The following is a 23,159-nucleotide window of genomic DNA, read 5'->3' on the forward strand; positions in this document are numbered from 1 at the left end:
ATGCCCGCTTCAACATCGTCGAGATATACAAGGTCTATTATAGCATCAGGGATATCCTTAAGGGCCCTCCTGTAGGACGCGCACTGGTATGGCTCTGCCATTGTAATCTCTTTCTCTTCCCTCAAAATTCAAGTATTAATGGAACACTTCGAAACCAACACTGCAACACCAACTTATCAAACTTAACACGCACAGGAATCGTGGATAATAGATAAAATGCAGTACGGCCACGGTAGTAAAAAAGTACGGAGAGTTCTGTTAATATTTGACCAAGATTCTCCGTAGCCCTCTTATCAATATTCTCGGAAGGACCGTACCGTCTTTTCCGTAGATCCGTAGGACGACTGTACAGTATACACACAAAGAAATTGTGTGTGACAATGGAGCATTCCAGTCGTCGCCGATCTAGAAACAACAAGAAGAACAAAACCGGAAGCCGGGCGGAAACGGAGAAGGTATCAGGCCGGTTCCAACGTGATATGTCGACAAATATTTATATTTCCTGTGTCAAAAAGTGTTTGAATCAAACAAAAGTGCTTTTGAAGTAGATACGCCACAGAAAACTCAGAAACAAGTCGACTCATAAAAGTCTGGGAAGTTATGTTGCCGTCGCCAGTTCCGGCTTTGTTCTTCTTCTTGTTCTTCGGTCGGCGACGACTAGAATACTCTATTGGAATTGTACTGTAAAAGCAGCAGTGCACCACTAAAGTACAAGAGTGTTAAGTCAAGGCCTCTCCCTGAAGCCATTCTGTCGAGTTAAACTGTTCAAATCTTTGCACTGAAAATCTATCGGCGTGACTTCATGCCGCTGCACGGGCGTGAATAAAGTGTCACGCCAAAAAACGGCATAACAGAAAAGTCACGCCAAAAATCGGCGTGACTCAAAAATTCACGACAATTCTTGGTGTGAATTTCGTGTCACGCCGCTTTTAGGCATGACTTGTCTCTTAAAACGCGTTGTCATTCACGCCAAATAACGGCGCGACTCACATGTCACGCCGCGTATCGGTGTGAATTTCGTGTGACGCCAATTTTTGGCGTGAATTTTTGTCACGCCATAATTTGGCCATGTGTCCGACCATTACGTTTTCAGTGTGTGATTTGTATTTGATAAGTGACTGCGCAGGGAAGAAAGTAAAGTGGTTTCAACCGAGGGGGACACCACCGCTCTTAAAAACTGTGACCCGACTTCTCCCCAAAACGTTCTATTACGCTACTACAGAAGGCTTATTACGCTCGAAAATATCCAGATTTAGTCTAAAATCGGACCCTACATAGAGAAAATCTTTGAAAATTTGGCTATTACGCTACTACTCTTACGCGTAATACTAGGAATCGGTCACCCGACTATTACGCGAGTGATTTCCCCCTCGGTTTCAACACTTAAGAGTAGGGTGGATCATAAATTCTGACCCCCAATTTTATTGGCGAAATGGAGTCTTGGGGATAGTAGAAGACCGTTAACGAGTTGGTTTTGATCGGGAAAAAATTTGAACATATTAGTGGGGGGGCCAAAGTTGGGTCTGAAGCTCCAAAATAGAGGTTTTTGGGTGATTTCTCGGGAACTAAATGAGATATCAAAACGGCTGGGGTCTTAAAAGTTGCGGAATTTTATTCTCTTTCGATTGACACTACTGTCAGCTTCGTAAGACAACTCTTTGATGGAGCAACATTGTGATTTATCGGCCCAAAAATGTTCAAAAGTCCCGAAAATGTCATATAACTTTTTTCCCGTTGCTGGTAACCGACTTCCGGATATACCATTCGATTCCTTGTAAAAAAAATATCAAAAAAGGTCAATACATTTTGTAAGCTCCAACTTGTAATTAAAAATTTCTGGGTCATTTAATGTAGAAAAATACAAAAATTTGAATTGTTTTGAAGCTATGCACAAGATATAAGCATGCCCGAGTAACGGCTGGGGCCTCAAAAGATGCGGAATTTTATAAGCTTTCGTTTGAGCCCAGAACGAGCCCTGTAGGACAACTCCTTCTATAGGAAACATGTGAAAAACTGCTTGAAAAAGAACTTGAAAAAGAGCACTGCTCCCAGCAAACTCATCAGAGACTGAAATTTCGACGCTTTTTCTGGCAGTTTTTCACATGTTTCCTATAGAAGGAGTTGTCCTACAGGGCTCGTTTTGGGCTCGAAAGCTTATAAAATTCCGCATCTTTTGAGACCCCAGCCGTTACTCTGGCATGCTTACGTCTTGTGCAAAGCTTCAAAAAAATTCAAATTTTTGTATTTTTCTACATTAAATGACCCAGAAAATTTTAATTACAAGTCGGACTTTATAAAATGTTTTGACCTTTTTTGATAATTTTTTTACAAGGAATCGAATGGTATATCCGGAAGTCGGTTACCAGCAACGGGAAAAAAGTTATATGACATTTTCGGGACTTTTGAACATTTTTGGGCCGATAAATCGCAATGTTGCTCCATCAAAGAGTTGTCTTACGAAGCTGACAGTAGTGTCAATCGAAAGAGAATTAAATTCCGCAACTTTTAAGACCCCAGCCGTTTTGATATCTCATTTAGTTCCCGAGAAATCACCCAAAAACCTCTATTTTGGAGCTTCAGACCCAACTTTGGCCCCCCCCCACTAATATGTTCAAATTTTTTCCTGATCAAAACCAACTCGTTAACGGTCTTCTGCTATCCCCAAGACTCCATTTCGCCAATAAAATTGGGGGGGGGGGGGGTCAGAATTTATGATACACCCTACTTAAGAGTCTCTATATACAAGTTAGGAGTACGCCAGACAGTGGCTTGCCGTTACACGCTTCGCGACACTGCGCCAGTTCTGACAATCCACGCCTGGCGTTAACACCAACCTTGGCCTGCGGCGCTAGCCTGCCTTCGGCAGACTTTCTTACCGCACTAAGAGGCGTGGTGGCACGTCAAAACAAGCACAGTTCAAGTACAGTTAAGTGTACTTAAACTGTATTTTAACCGTACTCGAACTGCAGCCGGTCCTGCAGTTAGACTATGCCCGATGCATACTTCATTCTACACACAAAATAGCACATCTGTGAACACTTTCAGAATAATTGAGCCACACTACAACTACCCTCCTTGTTCACTTAAAAGCATAGTGTGACATCAGTTCCTGGGTACAATTCAGACTGCAGATTTTCCCGCGCGGGAGTAATATCTTTCGGTTCCAACTTAAATGCTGGAGGGCGCCCCTTTCAAGTACGGGGCGACAAGGTTGGTTAGCTGGGAAATCTGAATGATATTTTAGGTTTGACACCCCTGAAATTCTGGCTAGCTTTTGTCCCATTAGGACTCAAACCTGGGTCAGAGGTCGAAATGGATTCTATTTTCGTTACCAGCACCCTCCAAAACATATGAAACAAGGTAGGTGTACGCCATACAGTGGCTTGTCGTAACAGGCTTCGCGATGCCGCACCAGGTCCGTCAATCCCCGCCGGGCGTTTACACCTGCCTTGACCTGCGACGCTGGCCTGCCTTCGGCAGACTCTCGCCACACATCGCCATCTATAGAGACCTGATCGCACGTCATTGCATCATTCGGTTCCAACGTTTAGGCTGGAGCCCTCGTTTCATGTACGGGTTGACGAGGATGGTGTGCTGGTCAAACTGCATGACACGTAACATTTGTGGTTTGGCTCTGTTTAAATAGGCCATTCTAGTCGTCGGCCACTGACGATCAACAAGAATCAAGTGGGAACCTTTTCCGATTCCAGAGACGGAGTTAGCAAACTTAAAATATTGAAACAACTGTTTATTCCACTACTAAAACAAGATAATGATGAGTCAAATAGAGCAAAATGATCATGAAAAGATGGAGCAGAGCTTCACCTCAGTGAAAGTAAGTGACAGTTAATTTTAAAATTGACTTTGATTCATTGAGCGACTCAAGGGTGAAAGTTAATGAGAGCAGCACATCTAAATGAATGTAACAAGAATGGAGTTAGTTTCAATGAAATTTTAACAGCTTAATGATAATGACATCAAATAAATTTTTTAAAAAGACCTGACATTTCGAGGGGTCCTATTCAAAAGATCTTATCTGCGCGTTCCCCCCAAGACAATCTTATCTTAAACGCATGCGGATTTCACCCAGTTTGACCAGTTAGGACACGTAGGAGAGTGAGCGGAATATATTTTTACATGTACTTTTGGTTTCTTTGATCTTTTATCTCCACATTTCAGTGAATTTCATCACAAATGATATTGATTTGTAGCTGTATTAAATGATCAAACTGAGTGAAATTCGCCTGCGTTTAAGATAAGATTGTCTTGGGGGGAACGCGCAGATAAGATCTTTTGAATAGGACCCCTCGATTTTGGTGACTGAAGGCTGTCTAAACAAGGTAGGTGTACGCGAGACCGTGTCTTGTCGTAACAGGCTTCGCGATGCTGCGCCAGTTTCGACAATCCACGCCTGGCGTATACACCTACCTTGGCCTGCGGCGCTAGCCTGCCTTCAGCAGGCTGCTTTGCTGGACAGACCACAGAAATGGGCGTGATCCCCTCCTAAAGTAGCAGTAGTTCGTCATCATAATCTACTCTAGTGGGACTTAATTTTGGGTCGGGGGTCCGGATGGGTTCTATTTTCTTCATCAGCAGCATCAGAAACATGAGAAACGTCATGGAACTTGTCAAAAAGTTAGAAGTACCTATACAGTTGTCTTTTTTCTGCTGTTTTTAAGTGTTTTTTTGACTAATATGACTGAATGGATTGAGATAGCAAGCTAAATTTTGGTGTGTGGCGAGCCAAGGACATACCCAATGAACCTGCAAAATCTCAGCCGAATCGGCCGGGCCGTTCAGGAGGAGTAGTGTTCACATACACAACATGCACACAGACAGACAGACAGGAAAAAAATTCCAACCCCACTAGGGTAACAGGCTTCGCTGTCGCTCAGCCAAAAATAATCTCATTTTTAGATGTAAACAGAATTTATTTTTAAAATCATGTAAAATGCTTACACCTCATTTGGGCGGGTATCGGGGGCGCGCCTCGAAGCCCGGCAGGTGGGCTGGCACAGGGCGGGCGTCAGCCATCGGGTCAGGCATCCCGAACAGTGCGCGTGCTGCAGAGGCTGGCCCGCGCAGAGCCCTGGCGGAGGTGGCAGGGGCGGCGGCCGGGGCAGCGGGGGCCACTGGGGCGGCCGGGGCGCCAGGGGTTCGGCGGAAGGGGGCGGCGGGCCCCAACCTTGACGGGTCTAGCGCGCTCTGAAACAAAAAAAAAATCAACTATGAATTTGATCCAAACAAAAAAAACTGACACACACTTACTATACACTGGCATACTTACGACTCTCATCTCGGGCGGGGGAGTCGGGAGGAGCCCCCTTCTCCACGGCACCTCGGGGGCAGCGGTGGCCGGGGCCTGCGGGGGCGTCGGCGGCCGGGGCAGTGGGTTCGTCGGGGGCGGCGGCAGCCTCCTCTTCGTCCTCCTCCACCTCATCTGAGCTGATGTCCTGAAGAGAAAAAAAATCTCATTCAACGAACGTTAATAAAAGCAGATAATACTCGTTTGGTTTTCTTTTCCTTTCAAAATTTCAACCTCGTAGCTCGAAAGACTTTAAAAGTATTACGATGACTAAAAGTGCTCTGTTAATTTTTTGTCGGGAATACACGAGGGCGAGTATTACTCACTGTCATCCGACGGACGCCCTCCTCGACGCGAGCAAGGGCGGCCCGAGCGGTTTGGAGCTCCATCCGCAGAACCGGCACCTCGGCCAATCGGCCTTTGGCCTCCAGGACAGCTCTGGGACAGCTCTGTCCTAGAGCGCTGAGATGAGGCTCCCCTCCTCCTCGCTCACACTGACATCCATAAGATCCTAAAACAGAAAGTAAAGTAAGCCATGACAACAGTAACTCTTTAAAACATATGTGAAAGAAATTGAACTTGCAACTTGCTTTCATCATCGCGGCCGCCCCCTCCTCGACTTCCGCCGTCAGCCAGCTGGACTGAGAGGCGGGCGGGGTGGGGAAGATTGGGGAGGCGGGCGATGGCGGGGGCCTTTTCCCGAGAGGCGTTCCCCCTGGGGTGCGCGGCGAGGCACAGTGGACCAGAAGCCGGTGGAGGCGGCCAAAACTCTTGACGCGTTTTGAGCTCCAGAGTCGCTACATGGGACTCGGACCGAACGTGTGACCCCACCAATGGATTCCTCGTTCGGAGAGCAATCCATTGGTGGGGTCACACGTTCGGTTCGAGTCCCATTTAGCGACTCTGGAGCTCAAAACGCGTCTGGAGTTTTGGCCGCCTCCACCGGCTTCTGGCCCACTGTGCGAGGGGGGCGCGGGTCCTGGCCCCATCTGGGAAGTCACCATCTCCTGAAAAAAGATCGAAAATCATTCACACATTGCCAGGCATTAAAATTTGTGACTAACCTTGCTTGCCCGTCTTCTCAGCTTTATCAGACGGTAAAGTGTGCGATGGATGAACAAGGTATTGCTCGGATCGAGATGTTCACAACGTATTCTGTTGTTAAAACAACACCAATACAGTGCGATCACCTCTTTCGTTGCATAAATTCATTGGCGACGATTGGACGACGAGTGCGCTGTAAGGAGGGAATTCCCCCGAGCGCACGACTTACGGTTCACCAACGAGGCTGAACGCACGCGAGGCGAGACGGGCGGCGACGCCGTGAGGGTAGGCAACTCATCGTGCCTGGACTGGAACGTTGCGGAGAAGAGGCGGAAGGGGGAAGAGCGACGCGGCAGTGGCGTGGACGCAACGAGTGCGAGAGAGACAGAGCGACCGGCGTGGCTGTTGCATGCTGTTACGAATCGCCTCAGCATGGGGTGATTTGAAACAGCCATGGGGCTTTCCATAACACCCAACACATTAAATGGAACATCGTCTGGAATGTTATCTCTTCCAGCAATTGTTCTTCGGATGTCCTGCAGACGCCTTAGAATCTACATTACATACATCTACACCTTTGAATTTCTTTGCTTTTCATTTCACTCCTCTTCTCTGCTTTCCTCTTATTTTTTACACTGTTAATGGCATGGCTTTGGTCAAATCATCCTCAGTCTGACAATAAAAGAACAGTGATACTTTTTATCAGTGTGCACTAAGCAAAAAACATTTAAAAAGATTGAGATATTCTGCAAGTTAGAACATAAGTGCCCCTGAAAGGCACCGTGGGAGCCATTTTCTTCTCTTTACTAATTTCGGGATCATTTAATGGAGGATCCATGAGTATGGCTCTCGCACTCGCTAACTCTTTCTTCTTCTTGTCTTAGGAGGGACAGGAGGCCCAAGACGATCAAATACTGACTGAGATATAGTATGAAGACATTACTCGTAAAGTAAAAAGCAATATAAATTCCATGATCTTTAGTAAACTAACTGTCTTTGAAGGCTTCTCCTCCTCCTCCTTTATCTCCCCTTCTTCTTCCCCTTCTTCTTCCTCTTCTTTCTCAACTTCCTCAACTAGTACAGGTGTGTTAGTCAACACCAAAGAATTGTGTGAGAGCTCGCGTAGCTCTCTCTCCACATGAGAGGCTGGCTGCTTGGGATTCTGATGCAGTTCAATGAGAACTCTGCGCTCTCGAGCCTGAAACAAAGAAAAGCACATTGATGTACAGGAAATAAAAAACGCACAAGGTTTTACTTAGAGGGTAAGATTTTCAACATAGACGTACAGGATGGACAATCGCAGCTGGCGCTGGCCTAGTCGGCCTTCGCACAGTCAGGTGTGGCTCGGGCACAGCAGCTGGCTTAGGCTCATCAGCTGGCTCAGGCTCATCAGCTGGCTCTGGCTCAGCAGCTGGCTCAGTCGTAGGAACTATAATTTGAGCAGCCAATTCCGCTATTAACGCAAGCTCCTCCTCGGGGGGTCAAGATGGGGGATATTCCCCGGAGCCCGTACGGAGTTTCGGGACACCCCGGCCAAGGCGTAGAAGTCTGAAATCAGAGGACCATAGAACACATGAGAAAATCATGTGACGGGAATACACCCTGCGACAGCGTCGATACCCCGTGCGTTGAGAGCAGCGCGGCCCTCACGGTAAAAACTTTGTCGTGTTTTACAAGGACTGGTCACCTCAGCTAAGGGTCTTGGCCCCTGGTCCTAAGCGTGAACCCTCTGGCTAAGGTAGCTCCTGAGCCAAGCGTTTGTTTACATGTCGGCCATGTTGAGCCTATAACCTAATTACCGATGCTTCACACTCAACAGACGAATTTAACCGACTACACCTAGTTAGAGCTACATGTAATACGAAGGTAAAATGTGCCATTTTTGGCCCGTCCCGTGTACTTTTTGTAAAAAAAAAAAATGACGGAGGGACGGGCACATACCGTAAACCGGGGTAACTTGATACAATATTTCACGTTTTTTGGACCGTGTGTCCACAAAACTTCTCTCACCAACCCAAATCTCAACTATGTTTAATTTCATATGATTACATTCGGTTTTGACCCCACGAATTTTTTGGGGGTCTCCTAAAATGAGAGTAATGGGCCTCTAAAGTTGTCTCAAGTTACCCCGTCATCTGGGGTAACTTGAGACACACCTAGTTTTTACTTTGTTTTTGCACGGAAGTGGGGTTTTTGCCAGTCCATACTGTTTTTCTGAGACATTTAACTTATTTTCTATGAAAAGTACTACTTGTGGAATATATTAGAAGATTTTTGATCCTTATATTAAGATTTTTTCATCAAAGTTACATTTGGTAATTTGAGGGATAACGGCACTTCAGAAGCGCAACGATTCTTCCATTTCACATCGAACTCTGTCAACTAAGTAGAGCGATTCTCTCATTTCACATCCAACCCTGACACCTGTTAAGATATTTTTCTTTATTTCTACGTACACAAGTCCATTCCTGCAAAGGTATATAGTCTTAGTCAATTTTTAAAATTTACTCAAAATCCTTTAACTATTTTCACAGTTGTTTTTCTTCAAAAAATCGACGGTTCTTGGGCTATAAGTTGTCCGATTTCAATGACATTTAGCTCGTTGGAAAAGTAATTAAATTCCCCATCTTTTGAAACTTCAAGATTTATGATGTCTCATCTGGTCCGTGTGTAGTTGAGAAAACACTCAAACTTTAAGCTGCATATCAACTTGGGACCCTCTACAATGTCTAAAAAAGTGATTCCCGATCAAATTCGGCTTAGTTTTGATCTTAGAACGGAGAGGTCCGTTACTTTAAACCACCCTGTAGTACAAGGAGGTGTCAAGTTACCCCGCACTGTTACCATTTTCTATAAAAGTCAGTATTACCCGATGAATGATATGTTTCCCTCAAAACCAATGCTGCATTTAGAATGTTGAAATAATAGGGTTGAAAGGTACTACAGTCATTTGGGTCGCAGCAAGACGTGTTTCGAGTACCAAGGGAGACTTGAAACACTTCCCTAAAATGGTTAAATTTACCAAAATTGAAAAATCGTTATAGAACTGACCAGCTTGGTCCTAACCCGCCGTTCAAACGCTTTATCATCTTTCCAAACAAGTATGAAAAAAAGTGCTAGGGCAGTTTTGACCTCCGAATGTGCCGAGCCAGGTGGCAGCTCCAAAAAGGTGGAAAAGCAGAAGTGTCTCAAGTTACCCTTACTGTCTCAAGTTACCCCGGTTTACGGTACTCCCAAAAGTATCTCTACACAAATTCAAAACACAATAAAATAACTTACCCTTTTTGAAAAGATGTCATACGTTAAGGTTAATTACTTTAACTCATACGATAACGTTATGATGCCCTTATGAGGTAAGTTAAGGATCCCTGCTCTTGAAACGTCTTTTTAAGATGGTGCCTCAAAACATTTATCCGAGGACGAACTTTTTCTCGAAGTTTTGTTCTTATCTCAGTTCTCCACAAAGTGCATCTGCAGAATGTCCTCCACTTCTTTATCATCAGCAACCACCTGTGAGGTTTGATCCAAACATAACTTTGAACATCCTCGCATTGTAATTGAAGGTTTGGACGTTGGCCGGACTGAAACAGACACGTCACTTAATGCAAAGAATTAGGGGAAAAAAGAAAGAACAAGAAGGCCAGACAGGTAACTTACTCATTGCGGTCGAAGTTGCCGCACATGCATCGAATAATGTGCCAACGAATGTAACGCAGCGGCGCAGAAGTTGCAGCGGATTCGATTGGGCGCCGCCGCAAAGCGTACGGGGCCCGCGGCCGGCACCCACAATCCTTCTCCGCCATCGGGCTGGGATTCGCAGGAGGCGATCAGTTCGTACATGACTGCAACAAAAACTTTAGGTAAGCAAGGAACAGCCCACGCGTGGCGCACTGGGCTGGTGCGCAGCGTTCTTGGGCGGGTGGCAGGAAGATTCCCTCGGCAGGTGGTAGTCGCACCGCCTCGAGCACCTGCCGGTCGGCAGGCTGCCACCTTTCCTCGGAGTCGAACTCGGGGAAATCCCTTTTGAATTTTTTTTAAAACATTAGACACCTTTTCGTCTTGTTTTGAAGACTAGCGGAGTAATCACAATAGGTACCTGAACAGCTGCAACGTCCGCACCCCAGTCTCATTTTCTTTCAAGGCCCACAGCTTCAGGAAGTTCGGCACACTGGGGGCACGACTTGCCGGGTAACCGAAGGTTGGGGTGACCGAAGGTTGGGGTAACCGATAGTTGACCTTCGAAGGGTTGGGGAGGAGGTGGGTGGGGTGGGGGAACCGAACCCAACTTTAGGGCTGGGCGGCGCCTGAAGCTCGGGGGCCGTCGCCGCCCAGCGTGTGGCCTATCCCCCGTTCCGCGGGCGCCTGCTAGGGTGTTTCCTAAGTTTGAAATTCGACCGTACGATAGGCTAGAAATGAAGGTCTTGGTCTAAAACGAAGGTGTGCCAAATTTGAGCGCGATCCGACAACCCTAAGTGGGCGCGCATCGGCCCCAAAGTTTTTGCCCTCGGCGCGCGGACCGCGCGCACCGTCACACAAACGCGCGCCCCAGGCAGCCCGCGTGCGGCGGATCAACGTGGGCGCCGTCTAGGTATGTTGCGAAGGGTGCAAGGGAAGTGCCCAACCACATTTTAGACCGGCTGCCACCACCGCGGCGAAGGGTAGGTGACGCAAAGTCCAAATTTCAGTCGTTTACCCGTGCGACTAAATGGAGTGCGGCAACAGCGCCAAATTTCACGTGTACACACTAGACTGGATAGGGAACTGATTCAAAATGCCCCGGTCGACTTTTCGCACCTCGACCCCCGAGAAGCCGCGAGAGGCGTTTCGCGGACGCTGCCTGGTCCATTTGAATGCGGCGGCGGCCCGACTTCGGGCCGGCCGAGCCGTGTCGAGCCGCGGCAATAGCTGCGTTCGGCTCCCGGTCGGCGGCCCGAGCGCAGGGATTGGTGCGGCTCGTTACGGCCAGGCTGCCTCCGCAGCCAGCTTCGCCCGGCGCGCGGCTGCGTTCAAATGGACCAGGCAGCGTCCGCGAAACGCCTCTCGCGGCTTCTCGGGGGTCGAGGTGCGAAAAGTCGACCGGGGCATTTTGAATCAGTTCCCTATCCAGTCTAGTGTGTACACGTGAAATTTGGCGCTGTTGCCGCACTCCATTTAGTCGCACGGGTAAACGACTGAAATTTGGACTTTGCGTCACCTACCCTTCGCCGCGGTGGTGGCAGCCGGTCTAAAATGTGGTTGGGCACTTCCCTTGCACCCTTCGCAACATACCTAGACGGCGCCCACGTTGATCCGCCGCACGCGGGCTGCCTGGGGCGCGCGTTTGTGTGACGGTGCGCGCGGTCCGCGCGCCGAGGGCAAAAACTTTGGGGCCGATGCGCGCCCACTTAGGGTTGTCGGATCGCGCTCAAATTTGGCACACCTTCGTTTTAGACCAAGACCTTCATTTCTAGCCTATCGTAGGTCGAATTTCAAACTTGTGAAACACCCTAGCGCCTGCCTCTACTCAGCTGAGGAAAGTATATGTGAATAGCGACAGGTGAGGCAAGGTAAGGCGGTTTTTGGTGTGAAATAAACAAGAGCGAGTTGACCAGGTAAATTTGTGACACGTTTTATTTTATTTACACACATCACAGAGCAGGAGTTTACAATAAGAAGTCAGTTCCGAAGAGGGCTTCCTGGAATTGATCTTGCATTAAATTAAAACTACTTATTAATATTATCTCACTTGAGATACACTAGCATCACTTGCTAAACAGTCTAAAAATGGGACAACTCAACACTGCTGTCCGCCAGCTTCCGCCGGCGCACGAAGCCGGCCATGCTGAGGATCACCCGCGTTGTGAGGTGCAGCTCGTCGTCCGAGTCCCAAAATGGCAGTTGCATCTTGCGGGGCAGGTTGTTGGCTTGTATTTAGCCATGACGTATGGAACACTCACTCCGTGCGCGCGTATATGTCTTCCCACTCCGTGTAGACATGCAAGGATTCGAACAACTCGTCGTTGTTTGCAGAGTCCTGTAACAGGTAGGTTTTTACATTGCTCTTTGACATGGTGATTGACTGAATTAACGAGCTAAGCCTGACGACTTACGTAGAAATCAGCCCAATCCTTGATCAGGATAAGAGTTTCTTGGCCGTTGTGTTGGCCGCCAAAGAAAACAAAGTTGGCGGAAAATGCATGGGAAATCTGGTTAAGTCCTGCCAGGGGTGTGTCCCGGTCCGGGTACGTCGTGACGAGCCTCTTCATGAATAGGACGCAAAGGAAGGTGGCGCCCTTTGTTGCCATTTGCCACAAGGGGCTTCCCTCCTTCTGCTGACGTCGGTCGACAATGGTGTGGCATCGTGGATCGAGTCGTGGCAGGGGCGAAGATTTGGACCTTGAACAGAATGGCCGCAGGCACGAGACGCACGTTGCCCTGAAACAGCCATCCACCAGGGCATTCACATCCTCCGAATCCAGTTTGCCCGCGGGCACATTCCCGGCGTTGAACACGGCCAGGAGGTGAACCAGAATTTCCTCAATACCTGAAACAGAGAGTGCCCACTCGAATTAAGCCGCCTCAACGTTGGGGGAGGTGCCCTGGATGGGGTCTGAGGGGTCGTACGAGGCGGCGACACGGCCCCCCGGGCCAGCCCCAAGCGCAGGGCCGGGGGGCCCTGTCGCCGCCTCGTGAGACCCTCAGACCCGCGCCGCGGCCCACCCAAACGTATTATACATGCACAGGACACTTTGACTCACATGGTTGGCCCTCGTTGTCCAGGATGAGATTGGAGATGATGACCAAATCTTCAAGAGACGCTGCCCACGAGAACACAGTCTCACGCAGTGTTGCGAACACAGTCGGGAATTGGAAAACATTTCCTTCGGGGTTTCCTTCCTGGTTTCCTTCGGTGTTGTCTTCCTGGTTTCCTTCGGTGTTGTCTTCCTGGCCCAGGGCATGCGTTGCTAACAGTATGTAGATTAGGGTGGGCCGTAAAACACTTTTTTTCGATATCGCAAACGTAATAGCGCGCCAAAGTTACTTCATGGCAATACAAACTCAACGCGATCTGGGCCAGGTCTGTAACTTAAAGCTTGACCCTCGCGCATCGACGTTGAAAATTCGAAAATTTGACTTTTACGGGTTTTTCTAAAAACAGCCATAGAAACTGAACCTGATGTCCAAATGATGTTTCCGAGACGGAAATGGAAACGTCTGATCATGCTTTATCAGTTTAAGACCACCGGGACCCTCTACGTGCAGTAGAGGACTAATGGGAGAAAATTACAAAATTACATTTTTTTTTCGTTTTTTACAAAATGCAAAAATTGCCTTCAGGGTTTGATACGGCCATCCTGACGTCACCGTCCCCGAACCATACCCCGAATCATCTTCTCTAAGGACCCCTTCCCCGTTTACAGCGCACGGGGTACCCCGGGATCCGGTCACACGTTAGGATATGGACGCCAAAAACACATGTTTTACTAAAAATGCAAATTATCGGTACTCATGGCACTGTCGGGCCTTCGTCTCGTCCGTATGAACTGTAGTGAATCAAAATCGATTACTAGATGGTGTCTTTGCGTCACAGGCACCTACCAGTATATTGACAATCGGATGGTGAGACCTTTAGAACGCCATTTCCATTGAAGGTTCGGTTAAATCCGTTTTCTAAACATTCGGTTTCCACTGTACTGCTCTTGGCTCGCCCGGAAAATCCGAGACGACTCAGCCCTCACCATCAGAAGGTGGCAGCACGTCGAGATTCACCACCACCCTTAACCAACCAACCGGAGGTGGGACTACGACACTTTAAAAAAGGCCGTACATTTCAAGGAAAAAGGTACGGCTAGACCGTACCACACGATGTACAGAACAGCTGTACCCAAAAACCGTGCTTCCCCTGAGATCCTATGTCATGAAAAACCCGTACTCCGTACCCCAAAAGCCGCACTGGCTGAGGTATGGTGGTACCAGACAGATGTTCTACCAGACTGTGCCTGTATTTTTCCCGTGGATTTTTCCTACAGCGTATGTGAAAGTTGACACCTTGATACTGTACGCAGGAGAATGGAGCAAAACTCGAAGGTACAGTACGCCAGAACGAAGGTAAATGTTTACCTGTAAGAAGGCATCACCTCCAAAATTGGTCAACTGGCGTTACATGTCCCTGCGGCTGTCGCAGGCAGTCGCACAAATTTTAACGGTATGAAGAAACTACCATAACGAAGACAAACGAAACAGGGGCCTGTCTACGGGGGGCTCAGCTCTACAGCGCACTAAGCGTAAGTATGTTCCCCGGGGCCGTTGCAAACGGACATAACGGTGAGAAAGGAAATGAGAATCTACACGATGGATAAGAATAACCCGTATAAACGTGCAACCACCTTCTGTCGTTAATCCAGCCGAGCCATTTACGGCCTGAAATACGTTTTAAGTCCAGATTAACGAGATTTACAGTGCAAATAGCGTGTTAAAGGTCTCTTCGTCCGATTGTCTATATACTGGTGTGTTCCTGCGACGCAAAGACACCATCTAGTAATCGATTTTGATTCACTACAGTTCATACGGACGAGACGAGTGCCCTACAGTGCCCTGAGTATCGATAATTTGCATTTTTAGTAAAACATGTGTTTTTGGCGTCCATATCCTAACGTGTGACCGGATCCCGGGGTACCCCGTGCGCTGTAAACGGGGAAGGGGTCCTTAGAGAAGATGATTCGGGGTATGGTTCGGGGACGGTGACGTCAGGATGGCCGTATCAAACCCTGAAGGCAATTTTTGCATTTTGTAAAAAACGAAAAAAAAATGTAATTTTGTAATTTTCTCCCATCAGTCCTCTACTGCTCGTAGAGGGTCCCGGTGGTCTTAAACTGATAAAGCATGATCAGACGTTTCCATTTCCGTCTCGGAAACATCATTTGGACATCAGGTTCAGTTTCTATGGCTGTTTTTAGAAAAACCCGTAAAAGTCAAATTTTCGAATTTTCAACGTCGATGCGCGAGGGTCAAGCTTTAAGTTACAGACCTGGCCCAGATCGCGTTGAGTTTGTATTGCCATGAAGTAACTTTGGCGCGCTATTACGTTTGCGATATCGAAAAAAAGTGTTTTACGGCCCACCCTAATGTAGATTATGTTGCACAGGGTGATGCACCTGAAGTCGTCTGTGCCCCTGGGCCGGGCCACCTTCGGAATTGGCACCGGGGGGGACCCGAACCAGCTCGTGGGGATGCGGTTCCCGAGCCAGAGCGGCCGGACTGTCCTCTCCAGCTCGGCAAAGAACTCCCCGGGGGCATGGATGACCAGCTCCGGGGGTAGGTGGTCTGGCCCGGCCGCCGTCTGCCTGGTGAGCCGCCTCGCGTATGCCGCCAGTTAAGCTGCAGGGTCATTCCACGCCAAGTCGTCAAGGTTTTGAGGGACGTGTCGGCCGAACCCAGCGGTATTTTCAGGGATTGTTGGCCCTATGGGCCCATTGCAGGCCCGGTACTTTTTTCCCCGGAAAGTCGGCAGGGGTCTGAGATATCTCAAACTTCATTTTTGGTAAAAGAAATTACCTATCAACCTAAAAAAATTTATACCTCGGAAAGTATTTGTCCTTTCTCAAAACCGCTTATACCGTTGGAAAGAGGAAAAAAATTGAAAAACATAGGATTTTTTTCAAAAATTCTTCGAAACTTTTACTTTTTGCACTTTTATAGTGAAATGTTAAAAATGATGCAACTTTTTTGTACCCTGATCAAAACTGGCGTTCTATGGCTCAAAATGTACCTTGATGTGTCCTCTAAACGAAAAGATCAACGCCCCAATGTATTTTGTTTAGTTCCGGAGAACGAGCGGTTCTTGTGGACCACTGCAAGGCTACTTTCCCGCTGGAACGGCTCCCACGCCACGCTCGCCTTCTCTGTCTGTGTTAGCGGACGTGATCGCCAGGGTTCGGCGACCGTCAGGTAGGATTCCCACCTCACTTTTCAGCCCACTAAGGAAGCGCTGGACCTCAGCGCCTGAAGGGCAAGCGAGGGAGAGACTGGGAAGCAACGAAGGGCCACCTACACACACATTTTTGAGGGTTGGCCGCGACTGTGCTGCGCGGTGCGCGTCGCCGCCGGTGGCGGACTGCGGAACTAACGAACTTGGTGGTGTGTGTTGTTTCTGACCATCGCATGTTTGGATTAGGTGTCAGACAGAAAGGTTCGGATACTTGCTGAATCTCGCCCTGCGTTTGTTCCTGGCAGTTTGGAGGTGAACTATGTAAGTTCTACACTGGAGAATATCTTTGCGTGGCTTAAGTCTGATTCATTTGCTGGTTCAGATTCACGACGGGCTCTCTGCCGTAGTTTGATCTTTTTTTTCCCTTTCCAATCCAACCACTTTTTAGTTATCTTTTACTGGTTTTTTACTGGACTTTTCTGTCTGACACCTAATCCAAACATCGAGGGGTCCTATTCAAAAGATCTCATCTGGGCGTTCCCCCCAAGACAATCTTATCTTAAACGCCGTTGAATTTCACATAGTTTGATCAATTGATACACCTACATATCAATATAATTTGTGAGTATGTTCAAATAAATCTTAAGATAGAAGATCAAAGAAACCAAAAGTGCATGTAGAAATATGTTTCTCTTACCGTCGTATTTATTCTGACTGATCAAAATGAGTGAAATTTGCAGGCGTTTAAGATAAGATTGTCTTGAGGGGAACGCCCAGATAAGATCTTTTGAATAGGACCCCTCGACATGCGATGGTCAGAAACAACACACACCAAGTTCGTTAGTTCCGCAGTCCGCCACCGGCGGCGACGCGCACCGCGCAGCACAGTCGCGGCCAACCCTCAAAAATGTGTGTGTAGGTGGCCCTTCGTGCTTCCCAGTCTCTCCCTTGCTTGCCCTTCAGGCGCTGAGGTCCAGCGCTTCCTTAGTGGGCTGAAAAGTGAGGTGGGAATCCTACCTGACGGTCGCCGAACCCTGGCGATCACGTCCGCTAACACGGAGAAGGCGAGCGTGGCGTAGGAGCCGTTCCAGCGGGAAAGTAGCCTTGCAGTGGTCCACAAGAACCGCTCGTTCTCCGGAACTAATCAAAATACATTGGGGCGTTGATCTTTTCGTTTAGAGGACACATCAAGGTACATTTTGAGCCATAGAACGCCATTTTTGATCAGGGTACAAAAAAGTTGCATCATTTTTAACATTTCACTATAAAAGTGCAAAAAGTAAAAGTTTCGAAGAATTTTTGAAAAAAATCCTATGTTTTTCAGTTTTTTTTCCTCTTTTCAACGGTATAAGCGGTTTTGAGAAAGGACAAATACTTTCCGAGGTATAAATTTTTTTAGGTTGATAGGTAATTTCTTTTACCAAAAATGAAGTTTGAGATATCTCAGACCCCTGCCGACTTTCCGGGGAAAAAAGTACCGGGCCTGCAATGGGCCCATAGGGCCAACAATCCCTGAAAATACCGCTGGGTTCGGCCGACACGTCCCTCAAAACCTTGACGACTTGGCGTGGAATGACCCCGCTGTGGTGCCGCCATCTCTCGGAGCGTGTGAGTACTTCGTCGCTGGCTCATTTGCATAAGCAGGGGGTGGAAACTCCTATGGCGCGGCTGAAGCCAAGCTCGGCGCGCCGCGCTACACCACGCCACTGCCCAGTCGGCCGGACGGCGGGTGGAGACGGTCTGCCGCCGCGTCTTTTATTGCTCAGAAATCACTTAAAAATTGAATGTTATGAGATGCCATGATTTTTAAACAATGGATTAAGACCCAAGGAATCGCCCTGTCACATTCATTTCCCATGTGAAAAAGGTCAGACCTGCCTTGATCTGGCCTGGTATACACAGGTAATACCAGATCTGTTCAATCTGGGAGGTGTGCCAGACCTAGGACAGATGTGGTCCGATCTGATCAAGATAAGGACATATCTGAGTTGATATGAGCCAGGTTAAAGCAGATATGCTAGATACAACCAGATTACATCAGATTTCCCATACTAAACTGTATCTAAAGCAGATAAGGACATATCTGAGTTGATATGAGCCAGGTTAAAGCAGATATGCTAGATACAACCAGATTTCAACAGATTGCCCATATTCAGACATATCTTTTTCAGATCTGGTCAGATATAACTAAATATTATCATATCTGAGCAAGATGTTAACATTACGGATTTGTTACAACCTATGAAAACCCAATACCGGGTTCAGTTTGTTTTAATAAATGTACACCTGATTAGAGTGGTACATTACCCCCACCCACCATACGTCTTCGCCATATCCGGTGTTTGTGCGCGCGACAACCGTAACGTTTCAAATACCTGTCGCTGTGTTGGCTGCCGTGGGGCGAGTAGTCATATCGAAATGGAAGACGTCGAAGAAGAATCACAAAATCACATAACCAATTCTCACATAGCAACAATTCCAAGACATGTCAGATTACAGTGATTTAGAAGAACATTCTGATTATGATCAAGATTATGATCATATGGAGAATGGGCAGCGCATGTTTCCAGACCTTGATAACTCCACTTGTAAGCAGAACAAGGTAAGAACCATTTCATTTTGACTTTATTGTTTTATTTTTTAAGTTTGAAAAAATCATACAAAAAAGACATTTTGAGGCAAATACCATGCATCTAACCAAGTACAAGAGCCTTTCGTTGTCTAAAAGTATCGTTTATTTTTGAAGCATTTTGCTAGAATTATGTGAGCAGAATAGGGTGCTGTATGCGAACCCATTTCTAAGCCAGAAGCAGCGTAAATGAAAATGTAGCTGCCACTTGAGATAGAAAGAGCAAAACATTGTGAGGACAAGACACTTTTCAAAATTCTAGTGTATCGCTCTCTGTTTCAGTTATGGAAAAAAAAATTGAAATGTAATTAATGCACTTCTCTCTGTAGGTCTCCCAACTCGAAGCTGAAATTATTGAACTGAAACAAGAAAACAGTTCTTTGAAAGAGGAGGCTTCCGAACTTAGGGCTGCAAATGAAAGATTATCAGAAGAAGTTGCCCACGTACATTGGCATGTTGGAGTTTATCACCGAACTCTTGAGAAGTTTTCTAAAACAACTTTGCCAATATATCACGAATCCTTCAGGGAGTTCCGTGACAAACAATCAGAGTGTGCCCAATGCATGAATGCTAGATTACTGAAAAGAATAAACGAGTTGGAAAATGAAGTTAAAGCTATACAGAACACGTACCCAACATCACCAGTGCTTGGAGGAACATCCAGAAAGAGGTATGTATGTAGCAGTAGGTAGGGCTGAGGAATAGTAAACTACTATCTTCATGAATTATTTTATTGCAGGAAAACTCCAAGAGGGATGGACAGCAATGCATAAAATATTGATAAAGTTACAGTTTCTTATCATCATAATGCTTTTATTTATATAATTATTTTCTGTAAACCCTGTTGCTTGTTTACCATCACATTCAATCACAAAGTTGCTTTAGTGACTTAGATTCATGACTTATTGTTTGCTAATATACAATTACGAAAATCAAGAACAAAGAATGATGCTCCAAATTTTACAACTTTTGCTCGAAGTGATTGAGCTCAACACAAACAAAATTATGTACCTTCATGACTTTACAATAGATATCAGCCAAAGGTATTATTAAGAGTGTGTCGGTACTATTTACAGGTATTAAATGTTGTATGACTATATTTAATTCACTTATTTTTAAGTACCTTTCCCCATCCACTGACAACAGGCGAATCAAAGCATACAGGCCATCACATTCTACAAAACATTGTATAATGCCATAACTTTTTGACTGTCCGTTTCTAAAGCACACTGTCTTATTATCTGTAGTCTTTTCAGCAGTGTAAAGTTCAGATGTAAGAATCCTTCTTCCATATTTGGCACGGGCAAAAATTGAAATTGCTGACCCATCAGGAAAATGAGCAAGGATAGTATGCCTTGCAAATGCAGGGATTATATGAGCATTTTTTCTGGATAGCAATTTGAACTGCCTTTGACCTACTAAATACTCTTCAGGATGCATTAAATACTTCAAGGTACTTGTAGCAATAATGAGATTAAGTGTATTGCTCAGTTCACAGGTGACTTTGTTTGTCCCATGTAGCAAACGAATCAGTATTCCATTTACATTCTCATACTTAAATAGGGACCATGCCCACAAAGCCCCCCATCGCTTTGTAAGTAGCGGCAGGTGCAATAAACAGTGCAAATTGTAGGTCATGGCTTCATACCCATAAAGTTCTTGAGTGTCCATTACAAACATGGTCAATAAATTTTCAGAAAGGGCCCTTTCATTGTCTGAAATTTCATCTCCTTTAAGAAGTAATGAAATTCCCACAACCAACAGAGCCCAGTGCTGCCAATATTTATCTTTCAATTTTCCTAGAAGAGCAGGCAGAGACAGAAAGAGAAGCCAAGTACGCCAGGTGGACGCTTTAAAAGTCTTGTATTTCTTGGCATCTTGTGGGCATCTGGTAGTTTCATATGTTCTTCTTATATTCTTCAAGTAATTGGTAACTTGACTTGCTTTGTTTCCGATGTACCAGTCGGTTCCAGATTTGGTAAACCACAGTTCATAAAATTGGCGACATATTCCTAATAAGACCAAATGCATGTAATCCAGAACAACACCTGATGCAGGGTCACATTCCGGTATTGCTTCTAAGATTGATGACCCCTTCACTCCCTTTACAACGACATTTTCAGCTTCCGCTCTGGTAGCTGCTTCTTTCATAGAGTGTTGTGTCCGCAATGGAGCTGGTTCATCAGGGAATGGAACAACTCTTTTGCGTGATTTTTCTCCAAGCTTAAGTTCCATCCCCTCAATCTCACAGGTATTGCAAGAAAACTCACCGTTGTGTTGCATCAGGTTTTGGGCCATTGCTCTTGCTGGTGCATCTACTGTCAGGATGGGAGCCACCACCTTACTCACGTGGGTTTCATTTGTCTTCGGATGTATCCAAGTAACACCTTCATTCTTAAGTTTAATGAGACTTTCCGTTAATGGTACCAAAAAAGAATTCATATGTGGCTTCTTTTTGGCATGCCAGAGCCCTACCACCATGGTGTATTCTTCTCTCACATTGGGGGCCACTTCAACAACAGTAACAATTACTGGGTACAAAGATGCTGAAGTGTTGTTATGTGCCTGTACACCATCAAAGTTCCACTGCAGCTGCACATCATATTTCCCTGGAAGGGCTTGTTTCACTTTCTGATACTCTTCGCTTCTTGTGATGTCAGATCCTTTGCCACCTCCATAAGAATCTATGGCATCTGCTAAATTTTTCTTTTCAAACATGTATTTAATTAATGCAGCTAGGGGAAATTCAATGAACACTATCATTTGATTTGACCCACAGACATGACACTCTACTGCTTGATTTGTGAAAAGCCCCATATAAACACCACATTTCTCACAAGAGCAATGTTTAACAGCTGACTGCTCTGGAATGAGGGGCTGAAGACTAGAAACAAGAAAATAGTATGTACTGGGAAACAGGTTTCCAACAGGCAATATTTCATGAATGAGAGTGACAAGATCTCTCAGGCAGGATTTTGATATGGCATGCTGGGAGTACAGACTCATTAATTTCAGTACCGCCTCTCCACACGAGATTCTGGATCCTGCATGTAATGGTTCAGGCATAAATTGAAAGACATGTGCTTCTTCATGGGCTCTGTTATTGTTTTCAGCATTGTCATCTCCGTGATTATTGCGATCTCCACCAGGGCCATCATCATCACCAAGCCCATCGTCACCACCAGGGCCATTGTCATCACCAGGGCCATCGTCATCACCAGGCCCATCATCATCACCAGGGCCATCGTCATCACCAGGCCCATCATCATCACCAGGGCCATCGTCATCACCAGGCCCATGGTCATCACCAGGCCCATCACCAACAGGTCCTTCATCAACACCGAAACTATTATTTGCTCCATGGTCTTCCTGATGCTCATTATTTCCATTGTGGTGCTCACTCTCTTCACTGCTGCTTGACGTATCACTGCTGCTCTCTGAACTTTCAGAAGGATCCTGTTTCTGTTTCTTATCCCATCTCATTAAAGTTGATCGTGGAACCTATCAAAACAAACAAGAGTCAGTAACTAAATTTGTTCACACCGTTTACGTAGATAACCTTGTTGCTTCAAGTAATACAAACATTGCCAGTCTTCAACCACTGTTTTCGTTCAACCTTGGGAGCTGGAAGATGTTCGTCATCATCATCATCGGTGCTGTCAGAACTGCTTTCGTGATTTCGTTTCATCCCTGAGAAAATCTAGGTTATGTTTACCGAGGAACGCTAACGTTATTCAGTTTTCTGAAACAAAAGCAGCAAGTAAAGGAAATGTTTTTCCAATGAGGATCGAAACAAAAAAGAAATGAAAACAATCTGCTTACACAATTCACTTGTCGAATTGATAATTCAATTGAAAGTATTTCACTGTTTGTATACATTCTCACCGTTCCCTCACCACATCACCTCTCCCTCCCCTCCAACCCGCTCCCCTTCTCCTCGTACACGCGCGCGACGTTCGTTTGTTTATCCACCCCAAGCGAAGAAAGATTCTATTCGTAAGAAGGCCTTTTCCAGTGTTTTATTTCCGAGTTTAATAAATAATAATACAAAATGAAAAATGTAACTAAGAATCATTTCATGTGACAAGAATAATGCAAAGGCCATATCACTTGATAGACGACAGTTGTTGAGCGTAGTCAAATGTTACGATACCGCCAACCTTTGAATGTACAATGAGGTTAAAATCTGCTGACTTAAACCAACAAAATTTTGTCACGCATTTAATCAAAGGCACTAAATGCACTCTAAGAAGCGAAAAATCAATAATTTGGTT

The 23,159-nt window shown here is 46.2% G+C and overlaps 1 protein-coding gene across 1 annotated transcript in view; it reads right to left on the reverse strand.

Moving 5' to 3' along the window:
• Positions 1-22,619: 22,619 nt before the first annotated feature.
• Positions 22,620-23,159, reverse strand: part of LOC117645504 — a 12,906-nt gene continuing 12,366 nt past the window's right edge. Inside the window, exon 6 of the mRNA XM_034385760.1 lies at positions 22,620-22,627. Within this exon, the coding sequence (XP_034241651.1) occupies positions 22,620-22,627 (8 nt within the window). The remainder of the gene's footprint in view (positions 22,628-23,159) is intronic.

Source organism: Thrips palmi, unplaced genomic scaffold, assembly GCF_012932325.1.
Source record: "Thrips palmi isolate BJ-2018 unplaced genomic scaffold, TpBJ-2018v1 HiC_scaffold_18, whole genome shotgun sequence".
Taxonomy (NCBI): Eukaryota; Metazoa; Arthropoda; class Insecta; order Thysanoptera; family Thripidae; genus Thrips; species Thrips palmi.